Source organism: Microchirus variegatus (genome assembly GCF_963457635.1).
Source record: "Microchirus variegatus genome assembly, chromosome: 17".
In the NCBI taxonomy this organism is placed as follows: Eukaryota; Metazoa; Chordata; class Actinopteri; order Pleuronectiformes; family Soleidae; genus Microchirus; species Microchirus variegatus.
The window spans coordinates 8,774,097-8,800,334 of record NC_139818.1 but is presented as its reverse complement, the minus strand read 5'-3'; the positions used below and the strand labels follow the sequence as shown (position 1 = coordinate 8,800,334).

Genomic DNA, 26,238 nt, shown 5'->3' with positions numbered 1-26,238 from the left:
TCTTGAAAACATTTGCCCTACCTCTTCAAAAATAATATTAGGTGTTACAGAAATAAATGGCAGTATAATAGTCAGAAAATAAGTTTTGCACAAAATTTGCTTTTTTATAAGGTCAGAACTGCTCCATATAAACAATTTGGGAAGCTCTGGTCTTCAGCATTGCATTTGTGCATCAGGCTGGGCTGAAGTTTTTTTTAAAAAAAGGCCTGACTTTTAATTTAACTTTATTTATTTTCATTGTTACCAAATACCAATACTAAATATAATATAATAGCAAAACTGTGTGAACTAAAAATGTCCTCGATTTCGGGAAGACTTACATACAATTTTTAGCAAATACAGTATAGAGTAAGACACCTGGAAGAAAACAAGGAAATGCAGGGATTAGAAAAAAAAAGAAGCTGGAGAAGAACAAAAACAATTCAATTGAACGAGGAAAAACAAAACTGAGAGAAACAGACAAACTGCCCGCTCCATACATCTTCACTACTTTTCCATTTTCATGTGAAACAAAGGCAATGAGGTGGTAAAATGAAGATGTAACACAGAACAATTGTTGATGTTTGGAGGACAAATCGGCTCCTGCTTTGTTTTATTAGACTTAACATCCATACAGGTTTGCACAGCTTTTCTTCTCAGGGCACTGCATTGATTTCCATTCATTTAGGCAGCCTAGACAAACTGTTAACCTTATCCTTAACCATAAACACAATTCAAATCTCAGAACCTGAACTTCACCAGTTCATCAGAATCAAAGTATTGCCTCAAAAGAGCTGAAACGATTAATCGATTAATCGATTATTAATCGATTACTAAATTAATCGCCAACGATTTTGATAATCGATAATCGGTTTGAAGCTTTTTTTCATGATTAAAACAATATTTCTGATTGTTTAAGCTTCTTAAATGTGAATATTTTCTTGGTTTCTTTGCTCCACATAAACAAAGAAATCATTAAAACTGAATCATTTTGGTTCGTGGACAAAACAAGACGTTCAAGAACATCGTCATTTCCAGCTTTGACAAACACTGTTCAACGTTTTTTCAACATTTTCTGACATTTTATGGACCAAACGATTCATCGATTAATCGAGGAAATAATCACCAGATTAATCGATTACGAAAATACTCGTTAGTTGCAGCTCTAAAGTAGAGGCAATATTTTAAATAGCTCTCTACTGCTAAGGAGAAGTAAAATGAAGTGTTGAAGTGACATGACACTCCCTGCATACCTCAATAAATGCAAGCCTGACCCAGGGCTTTACCATTGCAAACCAAACCATACAATGATGGAAACACAGCTAGGGACTACAGGTTCTGACAAGGTCATAGTTTATGCCAGAAAACCATGTGAGCTTTTCATGAAATCAATCCAAATGTGACCGACTGTACATCATAAACACACAGACATGCGCACGTTTATTCATAGCTACAAAATTAAACCATTTTTGTATTATGTCTACACTTGAGGCTATAGATGTCAGCTGTACTTGTGTGCCTGGCAGTGTGCGTAGAGTGCAATCATCTGTGTTTGTGTGAGTGAGTGAAGATAAGTCTGCCTCCCTGTCCTTGTTGCTCTGAAAGACACATAATTAGGTCCTTTCCAGACAAAAACACACAGAGAGCTATCTGATCTCTCTCTCTCTCTCACACACACACACGCACACACACACACGCGAAATGATTGATTCCCATTCTTTGTCTACTCTCCACCTTGTCTTGCAGCTCTTAAAGAACACACTCCACTAAGACACCCAGAAACATTCATTCTTCCTGCAGTTTTTTTGTCCCCCATCTCTCACTCTCTCTGCATTGTCACTCCTCACCTCATTTCCCTTTTCTACTCCTTTTTTTCACTCTAACAGCCTCTTTCAGCACCCTCTCTCTCCTCTGTTTCTCTCCACCTCACCCTTCTACCCCCTCCCCCATTTCTTTTTCACGCTGCAGTTCAGGCTCCTTTAAAGAGAAGGAAATCACCAGTCAAAAAATATTCTGCTTCCTATTGTAAATGGGGCAAAAAGTCAAGGACGATTGCAGCAAATATCATCAAAAGAAAACAACTGCCCTCCTCACATGACATATGCAGCTGCAGCATGTATGACATCACAAACGGTAGTGTATCGTTTTTTTTGTCCAACAGGCAAATATGACAATTTAAAATGAATGAATATCTATTTTATATCACTTAATTTATTCTGTTCAGTAGTGTAGGCGACTGGACTTGCTCATCCAAGAGGCTTCTTCAGTTCTGACTCTCTAGTTGTTGTTTTCACCTGAGACAAGGTATGTTATTAGGGACACATAATTTATCCTGGTAATGTGGTCCTGTCAAGCTGGGCGTCCACTGCACGAGAATCTTGTTTGAGATCTTCGCACACCAGAGTCGATTGCTCTAAGGCCATACTCAAGCAGAGACGTAATGAAACGTTAAGGAATCGTTTTCGAAAAAGTGCCCCGCGAACAGCTGCCAAAATGACTCAAAAATTGCTGTAGTACAAATGCCAGGCCTGTAAGCGGTGCTATAACGCTTATACACATTACAATCACATGAACAAATACAGAATGAACCGAGCCAGGGGAAAGAAAGAGAAACTAGGAAAGAAAATCTAAGTTTTCATGGTGTTTCATTACAGACCCCCAGCAACTTTTTTTTTTTTTTTTCAAAAAAGCATATAGCAACAAAGTAGTGACTTTCTGACATTCCCCTAACTACTTTCCGAGAAGGAAATGGCCAGTTCTGCTGCATGAGTGAGCTTCATTTAACTGTATTTACTGCAGGCGGAGAGTTGGTCTGACTGTAGACACACACACACACACACACACACACACACACACACACACACACACACACACACACACACACAGAGAGAAAGGGAGGGAGGGAGGGATAGAGAGAGAGAGAAGAACGAGCTGTGGATGTGTAGTACAACTGACTCTGTGCCGAACAATCACTCTTCTGTTCATTCAAGTAAAAATAGTGTCTGTGAAAATAGATTTTGTTTTCTCCTCCCCTTATTTTACGATTCCCTTCCACTATTAATCTCCAACACTTATTTTCTTCTTCGCGCCCGTTCCTGAAGTCGATGAGGACAGGACGTCTTCTTCAGATATCCATCTTTTGATGCTGGAGATTTTTTTTTTCCTTCACTGCGGTGAGTGAGATGCCGATTGGATAAATGTGACAAAATAAATTGTCACTTCCAGGGAAGCTCAGCATCTCTGAGAGTCAACTGAGACTGATTCATGATGATTGGAGGAACCGTTTGAAAGGCCTGATCACTTTTTGATTGGCAGCGTTGTAGAAATAAACACGACACTGGAGCCTATTCGGTCTCAGTCCCATGTGGATTTTAATTATTAATAAATTCAACAAAATAACTGTTTAATATTATGATATAATGCTGACTACACTTTATACATGTTCAAAGTATCCATATAAACTCGATATTGAACACAGAATACCTGAACTCATAAATTTCTCTCCAGTTTTTAATAAAACTAGTTAACCTATTATACCTTGTTAAATATTATGAATATTAAAATGCTAACCACACCTGCCATATCTTCAAAGTGTCCAAATGTCATGAAAAAGCATACACTATGTTTATTAAATTTCATGAAAAAGCATACAATATGTTCAAACTTTCCATTCAATGCATTATTAAAGAAATGGAGGCTTAACTATTTTTTATATGATGATTAATACATTTATATTATAATGTAATACATATTATGAATAAGTGCTAAATAAACCCATGATATCCTCAATGTGTCCAAATGAGCTCAATAATAAAGAAAAAATGCCTTAACTATTTGTTCTGTATTCACTAATAAGTTAACCAGTTAACTTATTATGTAACTATTACCAATCATAGCCAAAGTAATAATGATTGTACTTGTAGATAGTTGTTACATGAATCATTGTACAACATTTGAAGGCAATATCTCCATCAGTCTGGAAGATAAAGCCAAAAATGTGTTTTCAGCATAATAAATTAATTAATTTGCTAATTAATAATTAAGCTACAAAGATAGGGATAATTCTCAGGTGGTATGTGATGCCCATGCAAAATTTGAAGTCAATACCTGCAATACTTTGGAAGATACAGGAGAAAATATGGTTTTTATATCATTAATTAATTAATTAACTAATTAATAATAATGGTAGACAGCTCAAAATCAATAGGGATCATCTACAGGGGGTATGTGACCCATAAAAAAAATACAAAAATTTAATCTCAAACGCCTTTCCAGTTATCGCGTTAACGGCTAAAATCTGTGGACGCGCGAGACCGATTCCATAATATCCGCGCGCATTTCTCGCGGATATAATAACAGCGTGTTGTGTGTCATTTGCGCGGCGATATATCCCATTTCTGTCTGTACATATTCACTGTAAATAAAAATGCTAAAATAGCATTTCTTTGTTTCAGTTGTTCATTCATTTATATGCAGAGAATTTCCCACAAAAAGGAAATGAGGACAGAATGTATGTATGCATAAATAACTGGGCCTGAAATGAGCTTCCCCCGTCTCACAGACCAGCAACTGCCACTGTACCAGTGAATTATCTTTGATGTAAAGCCAAAGCTCACAACTTATATGCTCAGACTGTACAGTCCAGTCCTTGGCACAAGGTGTCTGGCTATTGACAACTGTTAATAAAGATCTCACTCCAACGCTTGAAGCATTTGACACATGGAGCACCTCATTAGTGGTGGGGGGGTTTTTTCCACACAGACGCAGCTTTGAAAACAGTACATCGCCAATTAGATGCGATAATGTGCCTGTGCTTTCAGCAAATAAAAATAGGATAAGAACTGAATGAGGTGTCTCCGCGACGATAAAACTTAATATGTGCGTGTGATGAGCAGGTGAGGCTGAGAGCTAATTAGGAAATCAAACATTGCAACAGCCCATCCACCTGAAACAGCAGCACTGCCTGCAACCTGTTCTACATGTGCACTGTTCAGCCTCTTATGAAATGACTTTTAGGTTTAACGCTTCATTGTAATTAGGAAAATATGATGATAAAAACTGGCAAAGGCTCAGTATGAGTCAACACTTTTTGAGACATAAATGATATAAATCATCAATCCTGTCCTCATATCTTTGAAAAGTAAAAACAAATATTTTAAAAGTAGAAATGCTGTAAAAACACATCAAAATATTTATGGTGAGACAAAGCTCGAGGTCTGTGGTCCACTATATCAAGTTACTTCAACTACAAACCAAATATTTCAGTTCTGAACCTTCACATTTACAGCACTTTACAAGTGACAGACACAGACTTTTATTCTGAAATAGAAACAAAAGGGGAATGTACCAGTGAGGTTACATGACACGGCTACATTTGTGTTATGCAGTGTCTGAAGTATTATGTCAGGAAGCAAATTATCTCAGCGGGATTAAATCTGCCTCCTCTGAAAAGTCAGAGGTCAATATTTTCTCAGGTCGTACTTGGTTTGAGAACCATCACCATCTCATTATGTTTTTTTTTCCTAATATAAAATGCACTTTTATCACACCAGATCTGTCAATCTCTTTCACAGCTATTTAAAGCTAACAGTGGTCAGTTTTTAATGTGGTACTTATGGAACAGCATCCCCATTCAAATTCCATCCACCCACTGTCTACTGCTATATCCTCCAGGTACCAACGCAGGGCCAACACACAGAGAGACAAACACGCCTATAGGCAACTTAAGAGTCCAATTAATCAAAATGATCCAATTAACCTCTGCATGTGTTTGGACTGTGGGACAAAGCCAGAGAACCTGGAGAAAAGCCACGCACACAGAAATAAACACCTTAATAAATGTCTGCAAAATGTAATTTAGGTGTGATAACATTTGAAAGAATACCTTAAGAAGAAACTTTTCTTTTTGTGTACATTTCTACATCTCTCATTTGTAAGAGGTATTTTATTTTTCCTTGCCTTATAAATATTCATACATTCAACATGCAGGGGCGTGAGTGAACCCAAGGAAGTGAAAGTCACTTTGTGAGCGTGTGTGTGGTGGTGTTTGACTTTTGATCTCGACAAATCTTTGCTCCTGCGATCATCCAGCACCTGAATGTTTTTTCTTGGCTGTGCTTCAGTCTTTCTTTTCAAGTTCTTTGGATCTTTTACCCTCCCCTCACCTGTGCATTTGATATTTGTGTGTCTTTGTGATACGTTATTTTTAGTTTTCATGCTCACATAAAGAACAAGAAAACAACCGTATGTGTTAAGGTAAAGATTATGTCCCCCCCCCCGACGGGACACAAAAAAAAAAACGGGACATCCTCCTAACACCACAACACCTTATTGCACTATATTCCACTCTAATTAAATGTTAACAGAAAAGTAAAAAAATCATTGTTTTCATCCCTTTGTAATAGATATTAGACGTTCAGTGCTGTATTGCTTTTGCGTCATAATTTGATGCAATTGCCTCGATGTAATTGTCAGCGACGCAGGCTTCCACTGTGTCTCTGTCACTTCACAATGACAGGATGCGCCCCGGAGTCTTCTTGTTCAACCTGTGTTAACGCGGAGGAACCTGCATCACAAGTGATGCTCACAAAAATCGTATTTTTCATTATCTCATGTCACCGCGCATCAAAGGCAGTTGCGCGTCACATGTACACACAAGCCAGGCAGTTGTTGGAGGTGACATTCATGGTAAAGAGTGTTTGGCAAATTCAGCCAGTATAAAGTGTGTCTTTATCGTGACGGTGTCATTCAACAGAAAAGGCTCAATAAGTGTGGTTTATATTATACAATATGTTGTCGAAGGGGTCCTTGTGTGTATCGGTGATGGGCTCAAGACTATAAAGGGAGAGTGTGGTTATATGAGATACTGTATGTATAAGCCATTATTTTTGTGTTTTCAATAGGAATGGTACCAATTTTTGACACCTTTCCCTTTGGGGTACCAGAGTAAAATGGTATGGAAAGATCAGGATCGCGCTTGACTGGCTCCAACAACGAGAGTCAGCCGATTGGTAGGAACATAAAAAATAAAAAAGTCCCTTGCGACAGGTGTTTCTTCAACGCCCACAGTCTAACACAAAGCTTGACGTCTTGTTGAGACAAACAGCCACAAACCGACCAGGAAAAAAGATGTTCTTTGTTGTTCTCTATTGTGTCGCGTTCATTGTTCATTGTTCATTTGTTGTCGTTCAATGTCATGTCAATGTCACTGTCACCAGTACAACGTCGAACTACATGTTTCTATGTAGCCGCCTATGTACCGTTCTCAGTCGAAACGCAAGCCTTACCCAAGGTTATAATAGTTTGGGATTTTTCATTAGTTTTATGTTTTTTATTTAGTTGTGATTTTGTTTTTGAAACAAGTTCATTTTAATTAGTTTTTAGAGCTGGTGTGTTCGTTTTCATCCGTTTTCATTTTTGTTTATGTTTTTGTATTTGTCTGGTGCAAGGTCATAACCAGTATTTTAGTGCCCTAAAAACCCAGAAAAAGATGCAATTTTGAAAATGTATTAGAACATCTCTGAATCAATAACAGTCTACAAGGAAATGTGCATAATACTGCTTAGGTTGGATATAGTTAGTGTGCAGGTAAAAAATATAGCCAACAGACGAAAGACACACATGAACATAACCTAAATAGTAATAATAATAATGATAATAATAAATAACCCTCATGAGACACATGCATCACGGTGCTTGTGAGCCTCAGGAAACTCAATCTGAGTAGCAACGAGAGCAAAAAACAAACAAACAATAAACCGCTAGACTAAACCCAATTAACTACATAACACATGTTTAACTTGCTTAGCCTTACTTATGTAAACAAAAACAAATTGAAAACATGTGATTACGAATAAAACGTCTCAAACATGACCTTTCAAAATTGCAGGCAGAGAAATAAATAAATAAATACACTTCAAATGATCCCAAAAGGCAATATGTATGGAATAAATTTAGAAGGACAAAAACTAAGCACATTTCTCTACAATTTTAGTTAGTTTTAATAAGTTTCATAAACACACAACATAACATAAAAATTGGAAATATGTATCATAACTGGAGTAGATTTTATGTTAGCAAGAGATTTTGTCTACAATAAAATACTTCCAATCTATAACTATGAGCCAATAAACTGCTTTGACCTGATGTGGCCTTCATAATAAAAGACACTTGCATTTTATGTGTGAGGTGAGTGGAGCATTATATTTCCTCATTAATATGCTACGAATGTATCGCACTTGTTCACGACTACCTCTGCATACATTCCTGCCACAGCTGCTTTTTCAAAAATCTTTCTAGTTTGGTGACTGTACTAAACTATAAGTTACACTGGTTATTATTCCTGCACTGAGACAACAAGGGAGAGGGGGAGACAACATCAATAATATCCTGCACAATAAGTAAGTGACACATTTTTTTTACTAGTTTATTAAATGTCATCTAATTTTTGTGATTTTTTTTGTATTTTAATATGAATCATTTATTAATAGGTACCTGCGCAATGAAATCCTATAGAAAAGCTTCATAAAAATGTATCACATAGTGTAAACAAAATATTATTCTATATAATTAACTTCTCAAGTCTCAAAGTCTTAGTCCCAGTCCAACTTGGGAGAAAAAAAAAGAACATTTACATGCACAAGGGGTATTAAATAGTGCTGTCAAACGATTTAAATATTTCATCGCGATTAATTGCATTAATGTCATAGTTAACTCGCGATTAATCGCACATTTTTATCCATTCTAAATGTCCCTTGATTTCTTTTTTTTACCATTATTTTTCCTCATTTTAATACTCTTATCATCTTTGTGTAAAATGTTATTGGCATATTTTGGCATATACTGTAGTGTAGGGCTGAACAATTCATCGAAATTCATCTAAATTGCAATACAGCTTACTGCAATTTCAAGACACAATATTTATAATCCAATATTTGTTCAAGCCAAAATCAAATTTTAGATTAAATATTTTTTCACATCTTATTCTATGTGTGTAACTTGTGTGTATGTGAGGAGCTGTGTATGTGTGTGTGTGCTGTAGGAGGTACGAGACAGAGAGGTGCGTAGGTGAAGCAGGAAGTAATGTGTTCTGTGTGTTTACGTTGGTGAGCCACAGGTGAATATCTCTGCATGTCACGCTGCATATTTTGAGTTATTCCTCTTATTTTGAGAGCCGCACAATAATAAGAGAGACTGTGTTTCAGCCCGCAGTGCTGTGAATAAAGAGCCGTTCTTTAACGCAGACGAAGTCCCGTGGTTTAATGTGTTGTTGCTGTAACGAGCTTATCCGAGCTGAAGGAGCTAGCGGAGAAGCGCACGGCGCTCGCCATCCGCTCAAAACGGAACGTTTACTCATACTTACGCAGCGTGTCTGTTGTTTTGTTTCCGGTATAGTTAGATCCGGTGTGGTGTTGTAGTTGTTCTAACGTTACTAGTTGAGGCAACAGCATGTGAAAAAACGACAAAGTTTGCTCTGCCAAAAACAGCGTTAATCGCGCGATAAAAAAATTGACGCCGTTAAAATTGGGTTTTTTTCACTGAGAGAGAACAAACCTCCATGTCTCAGGCTGGTTCTCATCACAGGGGGCACTCGCAGGCCACATGTGTTAGTACCTTATACAGCAGCAGTTAAAAAAAACCTGAACTATTAGGTAGAGACAATGGAAGAAAACAACAGAAAGACAAACATTGTGAATAATGTTTTCAGAGCATTGGTTCTCAAAGTGCGGCCCGGGGGCCAATGGCCCGCAGAAACATTTCTGGTGGCCCGCAATGAATTACAGTTGATAGTTTTAATCCAGGAGCTACTAAGCTTGTTAAATGTTTATTGGACATTACTGGATACAGACCAATAAGTGTAAACAAAAATACTGGGTATTTACCTGGTTTCTATATGGTGAATGTTAGTGTATTATTGGGTTATAAGCTGGTAATAAGCAGGTAGCTACAGCCCCCAATTACTAGCTATTTACCCAGTAAATATATTGTAACAGAATTATTACTTTATTTATTTATTATTACTTATTACTATAAATATTATGTGCTACTTGGTATTAACCTGTAATTAGAAGGTAAGAACAATGGCCAAAATACTGGGTAATTACCCAGTAAATTATAAAGCGTTATTATATTAATGCTTAAATTACATTATAGGAATGCTTATATTACGCTAAACTGTAGAATTGCAATCTGGTCATTAAAATTATTACAAATATGATTTATTTCTTCTTTTTTTTCCTTTGGCGGCCCTCAGTCCAATGTTGGGTTCCTAAATTGGCCCTCAGGTATCAAAACTTTGAGAACCCCTGACAAATTAAAATTAAACAAATATATATAAAAAAGTTTGTATAGTCTATTTACAAAGATACTGTAGTGCTTTAAATCTAATAAATGACATGTTACATATTATGGGAAGTGGGTGACAGAAAGCAGCATACTGATTGAAACATATAATATGTCATAAAAAATATAATTTAACTGAAAATTTAAAATAAATAGTAAGTTCCTGTAGAAGCAAAGTAAAAACAAACAAAGAAAAAAAAAAGAAACAAACGCAAAAGGAAATACAGGCAACCCGATGTTTTACACAGTCCAGTCCAAGCTGGCAGGTTTAACAATGTTCCTCACTCCTCTGATTGATTTTCCTTTTCACACTCGCTGCATCTTCAATCAACCAGTTTAGAAGCCCAGGAGGTGTGTGTCAAGCTAACCCAAACCCATAATCAGCCAGCGAGTGGGCCCCATCAACAAAGTCACATCGCAGTCCTTCAAGAAAGACCCTGAGCACAGATGATTGAGGATAATTTGTTTGTTGGCCTTGATGTCAATGACTTGTCAAGGATGTGAAATGTTAAAGACAGCAGTCAAACGGAAAGTTAACATTTCACCACTTCTGTTTGTCGATTTCTCAGCTCTCACATGTGGCAGTTTCAAGCTGAAATTGACAACTTCTTTCACTTACACTTGCTAATATGGAATGGTGATGTGACAAAATGACAATATCCATGTTTATATTAGTCCCCTCTCAGCTTTGCTTTCACTATGTTTTTATATTGGCCACCATGATGCATGTTCTCATGGAAAAATTGTTATACAGCATATAGGTAATGCGTCACTCTAAAACAAGAAAATTAGAGATGTGCACTCTGCAATGGGCTTGCAGTTAGCCCGTGGATTGAGTCATCAAAAGTAATAATTCAGATTCCAATTGCATAGGCTGGGTGAAAAGATGCATAATGAATGAGGAAAACATCTAAAATGAAATCCCTTGACAATAAAATCGTGTTGATCATAAAATTCAAGCTGCATTTAGCTGTCACTCAACAAGAGACAGAATGAATTAGGTTACAATGCTATGAATATATCAATATACGTATACATTGTTAGCATAATTATGTGCTGGAATATGGAGAATGTGGAAAATACTGGGTAGGCTCACAGGCAGTAATTTTTGAGGGCACAAATAAAGTATCTCCTGCAACATGCTTGTTTTTCTGGATGGAATTTGCAGTGTGTCCCCCGATACGAAGGCCAAAGAAGAAGGTCAAACTGGTCTTTGTATAGATCAGGCAGACGAAGCTTCTGAATCGGTGAAGCAATAGGTTTCTTTTGTTCTTTTCTCATGTTATTTCATTGAGGCTGCAGCAATTTCATTCATCTCAGCAGCCCCCGTTTTCATTGCTTGGCAACGAGGGACGTGAAAGGCCCCACTATGAGCCCAAGGTTTCAGCTAATGTCGGAGCTGATTAATTCATAACCAACAAGAGTAGTGTTTATCCCGTATCATGTTTTCCACTTGTGTTCATTATGACACAAGACCAGCTCTTAAGAAAGGATGTCCTACTGTTGCATTTATTACGACAGGGAAGTGAACTAGGGACAAAAGTTGTCTGTTGCCTCTCTAAGTCAATTGTTCTCTCTCTAGTAGTTACAAAAATGTTAAATATGTTGGACAAAACTGACAACAATCAAAATTCGCCACAGCAGATAAAGGGTAGGGGTCCAAAATATTTTGATATCATAATGCACTTCCATATTATGTGTTTGATACAGGGCACACAGGTGGAGTGGGAGGTTGCATTAAGGACTGTGTCCCATCTTTAATTTATTTGCAGTCAACAACACAACAATAACACGTATATCGCATTCTGGCAGTCCATTAATAAGGGTCCTCCCTTGCCCATTTCTCACACTGGTGCAACTGGCAAACACATTGACGCCACCGTCTCCACCTTCTAAATCAGAACAGCTGCTGACAGCATGCTGTTTTACCAATCCAAGGAGCATCTAAAGAGAGGAGTCATCAACGCCAAGTCGAACTTTATTTCCATTATTTGTAACAAATGGTTTATTAAATGATTAGTTTCTCACTGAAGTAGTATGAGTGACAGTCGAGTGGAAGCCCTGTTCAGCATTTACATGACTATTTATCAGATCAATGTAGGATTAAGCCGTGTTGGCTATTTCACCTTCTCTCCAGTTTTACTACTACATGTGCCATCATTTGAGACAAGACAATCATCTCTTCCACCCATAGAGTTCCCATTCGGTCTTTCCTGTTTTACAACAACATAAAGTCATGGCAGAAGACATCATCATAGCATCGCAACACTGAACTATTTTGAGCAACAGTCTCTTGACAGTTCTGTGGGAGTCCAATGTGAAGAGACTCCTTTCCTTGTGCTTTCCAAATCAGACATGTAAAGTCTAGAGCATTGTAGACTGAGAGGGGAATCTTTTCTCAAGTTCTTCCATGACGGAGTTCATGGTTGGGTTTGGTTGAATCTGTAAAGTTGGTGGTGGAGGAGGAGGAGGAGGAGGAGGGGGAGGAGGAGGAGGGGGAGGAGGGGGAGGAGGAGGAGCAGATCCTCCACCTGTTCCTTCTCCGTCGCCTTCTCCTCCTCTGTCTTCTAATGCATCCACAGAGGCAAGGGAATCAAGAGATTCCACAGAGGCCTGGCTCTTCATTATCTTTTTGAGAGGGATCTGTTTCTGATCTATCTGGCTGAACATGTTGGCCACGGACTTCTCAATTTCTGCAATGTTTTGGATATTCTTCAAGATTCCTTTCCTTTCTTTTTGTTGAGGTTCAGGGTCCATTGGGAGAGGCGGCGGGGATGGCCGGAGGGACACGGGTCGGAGAGCTGGTGCCTCAGAGAGCGATGGGAGGATAAAGGTGGATGGACGCAGGAGGGAAGGAGACAAAGGAGGGGGAAGGGGTGGAGGTGTTGGAGGTGGTAGGGGAGGAGGCGGTGGTGGCAGTGGCTGCTTTTCAACATGGTTAGAATAAGATGAAGCAGAAGGGAGAGGAGGAGGGGAAGTGGGGTGGTGCGGTGGAGGAGGTGAAGGAGGTAGAGGTGCAGAGATGGCAGGTGGTGGAGGTGGAGGAGGTGGTTGGGATGGGGGAGGAGGTGGTGGTGGAGTTGAGGGAGGATCAGGGATAATCTCTAAATGAACCTGAAAGGAGTCTTCTCCACTTTGATTTGCGATTAAACTCTCCCCAAAACGCCGCAGCACGGGCGGAGTTGGCTTGTTACTTGGCGGAGGGGTTCCTGCTTCACTGTGGGTGACAATGATACTCGGCAGACCCTCTTTGATCTGAGAAATTGAGATACTGTGGGTCTGTTTGTGGTGCTGAGGAGACTCTGGGAAAACGGAAAGTAGAAGATCAGGTGACAAAGATCCTCTTGAATCTCTGCTTTGCCTTTGTCGCATTTCCTGGAGCGCCTGTTGCTCAAACTGTCTGGCTTGTTCTTTAACTGTCAACTTTGGTTCCAGACTTGGGCTCCCCATTAGGTCAGAGTCCAACCCACGATCGAATCCTGAATCCAGACCGGCATCTTTACTCTCCTTGAAGTCAGCCTTGAGAAGCTCCAGCTCCCACTGCACAGGATCCATGACCACTCGGCGTCTTAAATCCTCATACATGTCTCTTCGATGTAATCTTGATGGGAGAGTCCAGCTGTGTCCACCTCCGGATCCCCATCCACTATCACTGCCACTGAATCCACCGAAGCCTACATCACCTGCAGTGGAGCTAAACCTCAGCCAAGCTTCTCGAAGGCCTATCCTTGAAAGAGAGGAATTCCTGAGAAGGTCTTGTCTTCTCTGGCTTCTTCCAAGAGTTTCTGGACTACTCAAAGTCCCATCCTCATGGTAGATGGGATTTTTGATCGTCAGGGGGTTTTCGTCAGAGAGAAAAGTGATGTTTGACTCAGACTTGGGCAGGTTATTGATAACCCCCCCATTAGCAACACACTGCTGATGGGCAGCTATTGCACGCGTGGCAAAGTCTGAGATCAGACGTTGGTGATCACTTTCATCCAAACTGCTCCCACTTCCACCACAACTGTGGTTTGACCGGCTGGTACATGGATAAAATATACAAAAATGAAAAAAAGGAAGAAATAATGAAACAAAATAAAGATATAATGCAGAGGAGGGTATAATGAATCAGAGAGGTGCTTACATCTCTCTGATTCATTTTACCTCAATGAAAAGGAAGAGAGAGTTGGGGATTGAATGGAATTTAAATGAAACCACTAATGCACAGAACTGTAACATGTAAATGTAATATCTCTACAAGGGAAGTTACAGAAGAGGTGTACATAAAGACACGCACAATAATAAAGATGACATGGAGCAAAGGTGCATTTGTATTTGACTGTAGGTTGATGAAGAAAAAGAGGAAAGCAAAGACTCCACATATTAAAGCTGCTGCCAGTGAAATCCATTAGGTACAATCTGTGTTAAAGATCCAGTGCTTTGGCAGGCTTTATTTCACAGGCTTAGAAATTGAATACCCAGAGAAATGTTAATATGACTCACTTTAAATAAAATTCTGTTTTTACAATAAACCTTTCATATGTGCTTTGGGCAGAGCCTTGCTTTACAAAGGCCACCATCTTGAGCTGCTATGTTTCTACAGCACCCAGGACAGACAAACTAGCCACAGCATGCAATTTGAGGGAATGAGTTGGGTCCTCCATTTAATACAATCTGCAGTCCGTTGCCACTAGCTCCTTACACACTGGACCTTCATATAACTCCAGATTCTGACAGCTATCACTAATCCAGAGTGTTTGCTCAGGGACATTGGGTCCCTGAGGAAGCTCTGACAGTAAAACAAGGACAAACTTTTACAGTATCCCATGTTCTGTATCTGCAAAAAGTAGTGCTCGTAAGGTTAGGCTGTTTGTCACATAAATAATAATAATACATAAATAAATGTCCTGCCTCACTTGCAAGTTAGCCAAGGGATCACATACTTGACAGCAGCTTTATTGGATGAATGAGGAAGGAAATTGGAGAAAATGAATGAGGGATCTCAGAAGATGTCTAAATATTTCATTTCGGTGCTTTCTCTTTTTACTAAAGGGACACACACGATGTTGGGCTTAAATAGAGTAGAAACACAAAGGAACACTAACAGAGTGATCAGTATGAATTCTAAAAGTGCTTTCACTACAAATACAACACCCCATGACTATAAACAATGCCAGATCAGTTGTGGCAGTGAGAGAGAAACTGTGTGCCATGAAGTTCAGAGAGGACAGTTCAACTGAAGATTGATTATATAATGACCCGTGGTACTCCATGTCTTCTCTTATGCTTAGACAACAAATGATCATGCTTTGCCGGCATCATCATCCAGCACTGATCTGCCAAGGGAACCATTAACTGCCACTGACAAAGCAAGCATCTATAATCTACAAAAAGTAGAAAGTACAAGTCACCCTCCACAAACACTAAACACTGAGCGACAAAACACATAAACACAAAACTAAAGCACGGAAACGATCACAGCAGGTCATAAAACTACTGGTACATGAGAAACAGTTTTCAGCGTCCTATACTCACTTTTGTCTGTCAGTCAGAGATGAAGGAGGACGGATGAGAGCAACAGGAAAAGTGGAGTGATGAAATGACAACAAAGAATGATGTAACATTTTCAAAGATGTTTAAAAAGCAGTTTAACAGTGATACAGCAGTCTTTTCTATAAATACACATATGGTAGTCGTGACAACAGTGTCCCTCATCTCAGGAGTTTGTGCACTTTTTTCAGAAATGTGCAAACACGCCAAAATGGGTTTTCTTGGACTGAAGACAAGAAAGAGCCAAAACCACAGTGTGTGCTGGCACATGCTGCATGAAACTATCAAAATGACATACAGCACAAATCTGAATTATGGGCACTTTTGTTGCACTTTCCCCCTCTTTTTTTATGTTTTTAACAGAGCATGAAGACATTGTATGTTATTGCCCAATTTCTATGAAATAAACCTAAGTGTTTAAAAAATGTGGGTCACGACTCAATGACTCAGGATAAATGTGGGTCTCAAGGCCGGGGATCATTCAAGAACCACTGACATACAGAACATGGTGACAAATCAGAAATAAATGGTTCTGGAACACTACAAAAAATGTGTTGAATTTCAGGGATGGTTTGTAGTGCAGTTTGCCCTGTTTTATTTTTATGCTTGGCAGTTGCCTTACTCCATCACAACCACCAAAGGGGATAATGTTGGCATTGGATGAGGGAATCAACAAATGCATCTTTCATGAGTTGTTTTTTGAAGCCTGGGAATAGCACTGGCAACTTTACAGTCATAATATAATTACCTAGCCCTATGGCTGGTATTAGTCTCACACTCTAATTTGGCTCACATACGATGTGCAACAAACTACGTTTCTTCACCTCGTGTTTAAATTTTGGAAAACCCATACTATGAAATAACAACATAGCACGGTGTAAAAGCTGAAGCCTTTTATAGTACAAGGTATGTGGATGAATGAAAGAAAATATATACAATGGAGACAAAAAGTACATCTAAAGGGAGCGGTGTATACAGTACAAAACAAGTACATATTTTGTTACTTTGAGTATGTCTCCAGCAGAAACTAGTACCAGGACGTGTGGACCTTACCAGGATCTATGTGCGTTATCACTGCAGAACCCAGGAAATGACTGGTAGTACTAGGTAGATTTTTAAGTGTCCTGTTGGAGGGGGTTGTGCTATGTCAAAGTTCAGGAACCATCAAGGTGAAGCTTGCAGCACTGAACATCAGGTTTGCTCCAGAGTTTTATTTTGACCAATCAGCTTGGAATTGTATATTAGCGCCACTTTGTGGTCTGTAGTGGAACAGTTTGTCATCATCATGCCAATTTGCCAATAATCTCCCCACAGTGGAAAAGCAGACGACAATGTTCTGTAGAACAAGTTTAGCCCCGTGAAAAAGGTACTTCAAGTGCATAGCACTTAAAGTTCATGGAAAACTATACTACACTAAGAGCCTGATTTACTAAGATTCCAAATAGAGGGCGCTAAATTGCTTGCGCGAGCAGAAAGACTGCGCCTGTTACTGGATTACGTTTTGCGGGTGAACTACTAAGATTGCGGCAGCAATTGACTACAGGCGCAGAAGTGGTTAAGACCGCCCTATTTAAATGAGGATTTTTTTGCACGAGTCAAGAGTTGTCCATATGGAGAAAGAGCAGACTCAACGGAAGCGCAGAATGAAATTTGAAACCATGGAACAGAAAGCACAGACGTTCTGCGATGAGCTGATAACTGGGATCGAGGCATATATGACGTCCTTGTTCCCCGGGTCCATAGGACCTTTTTATATTATTATCATTTTAATCCTGCGTATTTTGGACAGCTCCATCATTACCTGACGTATCAAACAAAGAAAACTATGGACTATGGATGTTGCCGTAAAAAAAAAAAAAGGGGCTGCGCTCTCCTCCTGACTCACCTGCAGCTCACTGACAGCTGCCAGGGGGCGCTCTGCTGTTTCTATCAAGATTACACATACGTCTAATTTCAATGGATGTGTGACTTTTTTGTCAATAAGTAAATAAATAAATAAAGCGGATAATCACAACAGATAGTTACATTAAATAGTGATTGTTGTTATTATTTATTGCATTTAAATGTGCCTGGAACTGTGGAAACCTGCCTGTGAGGTTTTGGTGACGTGTGCGCACTGTGCCGCCTGCGCTTCGCCGTGCACCGAGAGTAGACCAGGTTAGAGCTGGACCCGTTAAGGTAAAGCGGGGTTCCCCGTTCCTCCGGTCTTAACTGGGGAACATAGGTACGACCCCTCCTTGAACCACAAACTGCAGTCCAAGGTAAGCCCATACCAGTACAAACATACATATCTCCTCTGGATATCTATATTTAATTTATTCAGATATTCCAAATAAGAAATGAATGTGCGTCATCTGTGAAGGCGTAGTTGAACATGCTCTGGAAAAGCGTAATTTCCTGATTTACAAATATAATATAACTATAAATAACCGCAGCCATGTGCGCGCACCGCTGTGCCAGTTAAGACCTGCCTTTCAAACGTGCTAAATATAGACGCTAAAATAAACACGGCAATCAGTTTCAGGTTTGATAAATCACTTTGCGCGTGCTAAAATAACATATTTATATTTTCTCCTCCCATCACACGTAAAATAGCGTGTAAACACCCCATATTGCATATGCATTAAGGCAAGAACGCTAAATGGGTTGCGAGTTCTATTTCGCCCGTCTGAGGGACGCAGAAATAAACCCATGCTTTTACCTTGAAAATGGAAAATAGTTACATAGTTACCCTTGATGGCAACTCAAAGTGCTATACACATTAAAGTTTTACAACTGACACACACAGAAGCACACACACACACACACACACACACACTTGGTTCATCTTATGTTGCACTTTTGCTATCATTACACCAATCACACCCATCCTCAAATTGCTAGCAAATCTGCCAGGAGCAGTTTGAGATTAAAGGTCTGTGTAAAAATGTGTTCCATCTAATGGTGAGACTGCAGATTGTAACAAATGGAGGACTCCTCCAGTCACCCCCTCCCCTCACACAGCAGGAACTATTGTGGCCTTGGCACATGCACAAGTACCATCCTTAAAGTATTATGAAAGGCTGTTACTACAGTTAAGGAACCAAACGATTATATGAACTTAATACAAATATCTATTAAATGTTGGCCGATAATCCCTCATAAATGTGCCACATTGAACCTTTAAGTGTCTTTCCAGGAGAGGAGATAGAAATCAAACCTTTAGCCTTCTACTTAGAAAAAAAAAAAAAGCTTCACTTGAAAAATTAATACAATTTATTGATTCAATACACTTGAATATCTTCAGTAATTGGCCACAGAGACATTTGCACCATGTGCATCACAGGAAAAGCTGTGTTATGGCCCCGTCACAGAATGACGATCGCTCGCTAAGACACACCATGCATACTTGTTTAATTGTGAGCTGTGCAGAATGTGACACACACTGAAATTAGTTGGTGTTTACAAATCAGTTACTGCATACTGTTTGTTGACCATGTGTGGAATGCTGTGGAAATCAGCAGTTTGGGGTATAATTTCAAAAAAGCTATCTGACAGCCTGGTTAACTGCAGGAAATACCGTTATTTATATTGCATGAAACACTATTTATATGTTATTTGAGTGGCAGTAATGGCAGTAACACACTGTATAACAGAATAACTCACATAACTAACATGCTGCTAATAAAAAGTTGAGGACACTTAATTTTTTTATAGGTAATTGAAAACTGACATTAAAAACCCAAATCAGTCAAGAGAACAGCCGAAGGTAATTAAAAATAGAACAAATGTCCTTAAAATCAGTCTACTGAGCAGTTTGAGAATGGTCCTTAATTATGAATGTGCAAACTTTTGCACTTTGCCAGGTTTTATATCCTTTGGGGATGAGTTAGTCCCGGCAAATCTATGGCAGTACACACAAACACACATGTATGAGTGTTACTAAAAACCAAAATGTACGTGTCCCAAATTCAAAAGACCTTCCCAGCCAATGATTTAACATGCACCACAGCTTATCAGTCGAATTAATTATTGCCCAGGGTGGTCTTTATAAATTACAGGCTGCATTTATTTCAATTACCTCATATCCAAATCCATTTCTGCACACATTTGTCAGAGGATAATTTGGGCTACATACACATACTCACAAGCACACACACTCTTACACAGTTGGAAATCACATGTTGTCCTTTAGAGATAGTTTCCACCATCTCTCATATTAATTGCTCCTATGTTAATGCGAGTGAGGAGGCATATCAAAGACAGAAGGGGAACTAGTGATGCATGTAATGCTGATAAGAGTTCTTCTCAACTTCCTCTCAACACTCCATTGAAGAATTGTAAAACCACTATCTGTGCATGGCCTTGAGTGAGTTTGTGTGTAGCTGAAAATACTTGGAAATTAAAGAAACTTGCTGGAATAAACGGACACAAATCAAAGCAGGTTTCGCAGAGGAGCCGTAGAAACAGGGAAGCTGCAGTTGAGTGGTGAAGAGAATATGAATATGAATAAACTGCACGATGGTATGAAAGTTTTTAAGGCACCATACATTTGAGCAATACTATCCTTCAGCTCTGATATGGCAGGAGATGGGGGACAGAATTATAATTACTTCAAATAATTATTCCATAATCACCAAAAACCTCATATGTATTGCTTTCATCTGCTGGCCGTGGTCCATGCCTCCTGAATTATTAATGCAAGCATTTCAAAAAACACACATTATTCAGAAAAATCATAGTGCATTTTTGGGAAGTTTACTGAAGTGGATTGCTTGGAGGAAATCAGTGAAGGTTATCCGTTTCAATAAAATGTGTCTCAAACATATGTTTTGCCTGAGATTACAGTTATTATGGTATTACTGAAAGCCGCCAATCAAGGGGAAGGCGCACTTTGAGAGACTGCACTCAAAGTAAATATTGTTTTGTGGGCGGATCACTGACCTTCATTTATCTTTTGTATAGGGAAGACGTTGGTATGTATTTTAACAGGGAGGCAGGGGAGAAGGCAGAATGTGACAAGAAAATAACATTCTTGGAATGATCTTCAGTTATTGGAACATTCAAAACCTTGAGCATACAGCTGAATCATACATACAGTCGGTCCATTGCTTCCCTTAGTAATGTTCAACTTTCCACGTAGCAGTGCTTATCAAAACATGCGATGTAAACATAGCAACACAGGCGTTAGTCAATCGAATTACGTCAAACAGGGCTCTTGGACAAGGTTGTTCTCCCCATTGCCAGTGTTATTTGTTGGTCAAAAGCCGTATTTCCACCAAGTGGAATGGTTTGGCGTATTGTTCTGTGTTTCCATTACAAATAGCACCTAAATAACCAATCATTTTTTGGTACCCTTCTCTTCAAGTACCAGAGTACGTAGTTGTCTCACTGGTATGACATCACGCTACGAATCTTGCTGATGCGGTCACTGAGCACAGCTCAAACCCCGACTACCAATTAAAGCCACTGTTCTGTCAAAATGCAGAGGGGGATTAACCATTCCAAACCGTACCATACTGTACCAGGATAGAAACATGGCAAAAGTGCACCCATCAATGGAGGACATCGCACGCAGTTAGCCATGACAGTCACTGCTCTTTTAGCACAAAGTTGAGCATTAAAAGCAATGGTGTCAGTGCAGTGTTAGTGTAATGTGGGATTTATGATTCTCTGCTTGATCAATCCAAGACTGTGCGGTTCTGCCTCATGTCAGTTTCTTCGGCCAATGAAAAATGTGACAAAGAAGCTCTAAGTACTTCTTAGACCATGTTCATATCTGGCTTTAACATCCATCCTGGATGATACTAAAGTTAAGGCCACGCATTAAAATGTGACCTGAATGTGTCTCCTGTGACCACATGAGATCGAATCTGTCTGCCCCTCACCCTGTATTCAGTCAATACACATTGATGTCATGTCTGTTTGCGCACAGACACAATTATGTTTTTTTAATGAAACTGATTGTTCAGATGTGCCTGTGAGACTCAGGGAGAGTGAAGACAAAGGGAGAGATGAGAGAAGCTTGAGTGAATCATGTCCTACTCACAATGCTGCAACAAGAAATAAGAAAACATCTGTTCATGTTGTGGTGGTGGCTATTATTAAATGTTTGAGCAATGACAAGAAGAAAACATGCTGTGAAACGAATTAATTCTTGGGACAATTGCATGCTCACGAAAATGGCCACATAGGTCATCAAACCACCTCCAAATGTGTTTTTTTGGATCTGATCAGGACAGATTGGGAGTGTTCAGATCTGCAAGTGATTGGATCACTCAGGACAGATACCAGGTCTAAACAGGGTCTAAGAGAGACTATTTGTGTATAAGTCTCTTCATTTGAGGATTGTGATGTGAACTTGATGCTTTAGATTGAGTTTAGTGGTTATGTGTCAAGTGCACTATGCACAATTAATTTATATTTATTTCCCTCTACTGTATATATGTAATATTGCTTTATGTAGCTATTTTCATATCAAGTCAAGTTCATACATACACTTCATGTATAAAATATAATGCAGATGTCATGTTGTGGCCCTGACTGCATGTGCACACAGTATGGGAGCAGGAAAAAACTTAATGTGCGTAAATGCCAGTTTCACACTTCACTTACATGGCGTTGTCTCCAAGCTCTTCGTACAGGTTGTTGGCAGTGCCTCCTCCAGGTTTGCCTGTTGGCAGTGCCATCTGGATGCGGGCTGTTTTGGCACATTCAGCCTGGCGTCTGGGCACAGCAGAGAGAAAACACAGGGTTGGACATCAGGAATATCACATGTGTTAAAACAGTCATTATAAGGGCAGAAGGACATAGAACTTTTTTGCAAACTGTTCTCAGTTGTTAGTTTCAAGGCAACCACCCATACATTCTACTAAATCTATGGCCTTTAAACAACCCCTGATGAGTCCTTTGGTCAAGAGTGGAATGTTTTATCATGTTCAATTGGGAACATTTTGAATTCATTTCCCTCTAAAGCTCAAGTCACTAATAGGCAGGCCCTGGTCCGGATATGAACCCAGACACCATCCAATCTGGACCCAATTACAATACATCTCTAATAATTGCCACATTTTAACGGGCACACTTTTTCGAACATTTATGACTAATGATAAAATTGTCTGTAATTGCATAGCGCTTTTCTCGTCTTGATGACCACTCAAAGCTGCTTTACAGTACACTACAGTTTTTGCCATTCACCCATTCATACAACACATTTATATGAAGCGTGTTTTCACATCTTTCAGACCCACTCACACGCTGCCGACACAGCTGTCAGGAGGAATGTGGCATTACAGTTTTTCTCAAATGCTAAAACACAAAAGCCAATCCTCTAAACCAAATGACCAGTTGTCTAAACACATTTACTAAATCTAGCCATAATTTTCCAATATCATAAACACATTTCACATGAAGACACAATTCACAAAACACAATCCTCCGTTCTCATAAATCTAAACACACGTTTCCTTGCTAAAAGAACATATTCTCAAATGAAAGTTCATGTGATGCAAAATGCTTGCCACAGTCAGCAATAATTGAACACAATGAACACACCTGGCGTCATTTATTACACACAACAACTCCAAATTGAAGACACTTGTTGCTAATGCTGTGACCACACCTATAAAAGCGGGCGTTTTTCCCGCGGTGCCTAGCAAGAGACAATATAGCCTGCGATGTGGATGAGGTGATGGTGTCCGAAGCAGCTCGGCGACATGATGCCGCACAGTGACTGTGGTGTGTGTGTGTGTGTGTGGTGTGAATGAAGAAAATAAAACAACTTTACACCCTGATCATGTTTTCAAGAGTACTGTTGTGTGCAATAGATTCTGTTTTTTGCATTGAGTTGTGTTACAGTAGTGTACTTGCAGAATTTTCTGTACTCTTCATATGAAACTCACAACTCTAAATGCCTAATCCTCTGCAGAGATCTAAGAAGATCCGTTACTCTAAAGTTTTAAAAAAATATGCATTGGCAGTTATGAAACAAAGAACCTTCTCACAAATTGAGCATTGTGTTTTAAATTGTTTTGCTGTAGTGTGTAATGATGTGTATAGTGTTTACATTTTTACAGCTGCTCTTTTGGTGTTTAAGTTTGAGTTTTGAAGTGAGAAGGTGTGGTTGTGCTTATGTAGCTTTAGAAAAGGGTATTGTGTTTAGACATTGGGGAACATGGAGGAGACGTTTGTGAAATGTGTTTTAGCATTTGAGAAAAACTGTTAGTATCTTGCTCAAGGACACACTGGGAAGGACCCACCCCTCCACAAGAGGTCCAGGAAATGCAGTCCATTTACATGTATTCATTCATCGGCTAGAACTTTATCCTCCACATGACGGTCACTGGGCCACTAATGCTAATCCCAGCTGACATAGGGTGGAGGGCGACGTACACCCCTGCACATGTCGCCCATCCATCACGGAGCCACACAGAGTGTGTGAATGTGAGAGGGAATGGTTGTTCGTCATTGTGTGTTTGACCTGTGATGGACTGGGTGTGCCCCTCCTTTTCACCCTATGTCAGCTGGAATTGGAGGATAAAGTGGTGGACAACGAATGAATGACAAGGAGAAGTGCAGAAAATGTCCAGACTTAATTTTCTGGACATTCTCCAGAGTTCATGTTGAAAAAAACCACTATAGGTCCGTTTTTCAGAACCACTTAACATTAAATGATAACATCAATTTCAAGAATTAAAGCATGAACAGCAAATTTATGGACTATTGCTTTCAATTTTGGGATGGCATGGGGGGGTTGTTTGACAAAAGGCCACTGAAGATGTGCACACACACTGATAAAATTGGCATTGGCCTTGGACATTTACTGTTTCCACGTTTGTCAGGATTCATTTGTTTGATTGTACGCTGTCCTCTCTGTCTCACTGTCCTTCCTGAGCTCGTTTTATTGTACAATGAAAGTCACACGATTAATCAGAGTGAGAGACATTTAAAACAGTCACAACATTAATATTTGAGTGTGGGAAAATGAAAGTGGTACTCACTCTTTGAATCTGGTGGTAGACGGTAGGTGCAGCAGATGTGGAGGAGAAAGAGAGAGACGAGAAAAACATGACTAATTATTTGATCCATAAATCACGCTGAAGGGGCTTCTTAGCCAGACTTATTTATTTTCACTTCAAACGCAAAACCAGACAACTGGTCTTCATTACAGCCATTTAACAAATGCTGTCTATCTGTACTGGTGATGATTACTATGCAGATAAGTGTTTTTTTTTTTTTAGATCTCCCCCGTTGTGTTCATCTTTCTCAGCAGAACATGAAGCTAATGCACTGATCCAATTCTCCAATTTATTTGCGTGCGTTTGGGAGCTATATGAAATCAAAAGAAAAAAACAGATATTAAGGGGGTTTATTGACATAAATTGAATATATCTGTACTACTTATAATTATTAATTGACTGGTTGATTGATCAGATACTTTACTGTAGTAAAGTCTGAAATGTGACATGCATAACCGCTGATCCACTTGCACGACAGCAAAAACAAAGACTGAACAGTTGCGACAGATAACAGACAAATAAATATAAATTCCACAGAACAAACACTGTTTACAACACACTTGATCTGAGATTGAGCTCCATGTTTGCATGGAGCTCATGGATTGACTGACGCACAGAAGAGTGTTTCAGTCTGATCCTATTAAATCATGGAACCATATATCCATGGTTTGATGGTAACAGTTTCTATTCTCTGTTCAGGACTTGAGTGGAGTTGGTGTAACAGTGTAGACTAATTAATATCGTCTTTGAACATATTTTTAAATGATTTTGGAGTCATGTAAGTATGATTCTATTAGTCTATAATTACTTTAATATATACATTAAAAAAAAACATTACAATAATATGTACTTTGGGCAAGGACCTTGTTTTATGGAGACCGTCATCTTGTGCTGCCGTGATTCTACAGCTGGCTGTGCATTTCGCATTTAGAAGTGGAAACTTGCTACACACATGAGGTGTCACCGACTCCACTGCACTGTGGACCTTCAAGGAGCCAAATATATACTTCAGTATAGAAGCAACTAAAGAACTAAAGCCATAAGCACAGTATGATGAATATTAGATGATACAGAATAAAATCAATTGATGTGCAGCTGTGCTGCAATATAACAAATTAAATATGAGTAAATATTACACACAATGGGCCCATGGTTGGTGTTGGTGGTTAGCACTCTCGCATTTGCAGCAAGAAGACCCGAGTTCCTGGGTCATTTGTAAATCATAAATAATAATAATAATAATAAACAATTATTCACCTCATTAATGAGATGCTGAGTTTTGTGAAAGACTTTTAGTTTTTCTAACATTTGTACTTTGAGCTGATCAATCAAGCTTGTTGCCCTAAAAATCAGAAATCTCACACAGCTCAGTTGCATTCCCCATTATGTT

The 26,238-nt window shown here is 39.2% G+C and overlaps 1 protein-coding gene across 1 annotated transcript in view; it reads right to left on the bottom strand.

Annotated features, from left to right (window-relative positions):
- The window catches only part of LOC310939461 (protocadherin-15-like), a gene marked incomplete at its 3' end in the record, with an annotated part of 234,158 nt that overhangs the window by 21,306 nt on the left and 186,614 nt on the right, over window positions 1–26,238 (bottom strand). The window contains exon 33 of the mRNA XM_083904226.1: window positions 22,447–22,557. Coding sequence (XP_083760352.1) covers window positions 22,447–22,557 — 111 coding nt within the window. The remainder of the gene's footprint in view (window positions 1–22,446; window positions 22,558–26,238) is intronic.